The sequence below is a fragment of the Gracilinanus agilis genome, unplaced genomic scaffold (genome assembly GCF_016433145.1).
Source record: "Gracilinanus agilis isolate LMUSP501 unplaced genomic scaffold, AgileGrace unplaced_scaffold45442, whole genome shotgun sequence".
Lineage (NCBI taxonomy): Eukaryota > Metazoa > Chordata > Mammalia > Didelphimorphia > Didelphidae > Gracilinanus > Gracilinanus agilis.
In genome coordinates this window covers 1-1,842 of record NW_025379625.1, presented here as the reverse complement: position 1 = coordinate 1,842, position 1,842 = coordinate 1, and the positions used below count along the sequence as shown (strand labels likewise).

Genomic DNA, 1,842 nt, shown 5'->3' with positions numbered 1-1,842 from the left:
ATGATGGGGTTAAGCATAGGGGTGAGAATGGTGTAGAAGACAGCCAAGTTCTTGTCTTGTTCTGGAGAACGCAGAGCTGAGGGCCTCAGATATGTGTACACAAATGGGGCATAGTAGAAGGTGACCACAGTCAGGTGGGTAGAGCAGGTGGTGAAGGCTTTCTTCTTCTCCTGTGATGAGTGCATGTGGTGGACAGTATAGAGGACCCAACCGTAGGAAGCCATGATGCCAAGGAAAGGAACCAAAAGAAATAGGTTGGTGCTGAAGAACACTGCATACTCATAGACCCTGTTATCCATGCAGGCCACAGCCACCACGGCTGGAACATCACAGAAGAAATGGTTAATGATTCTGGACTTGCAATAGGGCAAAGAGAGTATGTATACTGAATGGCAAATGGAATTGATGGATGAAGAGCCCCAAGACCCAGCAATCATCAGCAAATACATTCTCTTGTTCATGAGAATAGGATAATGGAGGGGATGGCAAATGGCCACATACTGGTCATAGGCCATGGATGCCAGCAGTAATCCTTCACCACCTGCTGTGACTAAAAACCAGAAACTTTGGAAGCCACAAGCCACAAAGGAAAGGGAATTTTCCCCAGACAAGTAGTTGACCACCATCTTGGGAACTGTACAACAAATGTACATTAGGTCCATGAGGGAGAGCTGACTGAGTAGAAAGTACATGGGAATGTGGAGATGGTGATCCACATAGATAAGGAGAATCATGGTTGAGTTACCCAGGAAGGCAATCAAGAAGATCAGGAACACCAGGAGGAAGAGGAACAGGCCATTTTAAAAAAAATTATTAAACATTTATTAATATTCATTTTTAACCTGTTTACATACTTTATGCCCCTACTTTCCCCTTCACCCCCCGCTCTCCCCCCACCCATGGCCAAAGCACATTTCCACTGGTTGTAACATGTGTCCTTATTCAGGGTCTATTTCCAAATTGTTGGTAGTTGCATTGGTGTGGTAGTTTCGAGTCTACATCCCCAATCATGTCCGCCTCATCCCATGCTTTGAAGCGATTGTTTATCTTATATGTTTCCTCTCCTGCAGGCCTTCCTCTGAATGTGGGTAGCATCTTTACAATAAATCCCTCAGAGCTGTCTTGTGTCATTGCATTGCTGCTGGTACAGGAGCCCATTACATTCGATTTTACCACAGTATATCAGTCTCTGTGTACAATGTTCTCCTGGATCTGCTCCTTTCACTCTGCATCAGTTTCTGGAGGTCTTTCCAGTTCACATGGAATTCCTCCAGTTTATTATTCCTTTGAGCACAATAGTATTCCATCAACAGCATATACCACAATTTGTTCAGCCATTCCCCAATTGAAGGACATCCCCTCATTTTCCAGTTTTTTGCCACTACAAAAAGCGTGGCTATAAATATTTTCGTACAAGTCTGTTTATCTATGATCTCTTTGGGGTACAAACCCAGCAATGGTATGGCTGGATCAAAGGGCAGCCATTCTTTTATAGCCCTTTGAGCATAGTTCCAAATTGCCAGCCAGAATGGTTGGATCCGTTCACAACTCCACCAGCAATGCATTAATGTCCCAATTTTGCCACATCCCCTCCAACATTCATTACTCTCCCCTTCTTTCATTTTAGCCAATCTGCTAGGTGTGAGGTGATACCTCAGAGTTGTTTTGATTTGAATTTCTCTAATTATTAGATATTTAGAACACTTTCTCATGTGCTTATTGATACTTTTGATTTCTTTACCTGAAAATTGCCTATTCATGTCTCTTACCCATTTATCAATTGGAGAATGGCTTGATTTTTTTATACAATTGATTTAACTCCTTGTATATTTGAGTGATTAG

The 1,842-nt window shown here is 42.6% G+C and overlaps 1 protein-coding gene across 1 annotated transcript; it reads right to left on the bottom strand.

The window, feature by feature from the left end:
- Positions 1 to 5: 5 nt before the first annotated feature.
- On the bottom strand, positions 6 to 1,451 carry LOC123255383 (olfactory receptor 2L5-like; the record flags this gene model as incomplete). Its single annotated transcript, XM_044684192.1, has 2 exons — positions 6 to 798; positions 1,429 to 1,451. Coding segments are annotated over 2 exons (816 nt in total), but the record flags the coding sequence as incomplete, so codon positions are not given.
- Between the last annotated feature and the right edge of the window lie 391 nt (positions 1,452 to 1,842).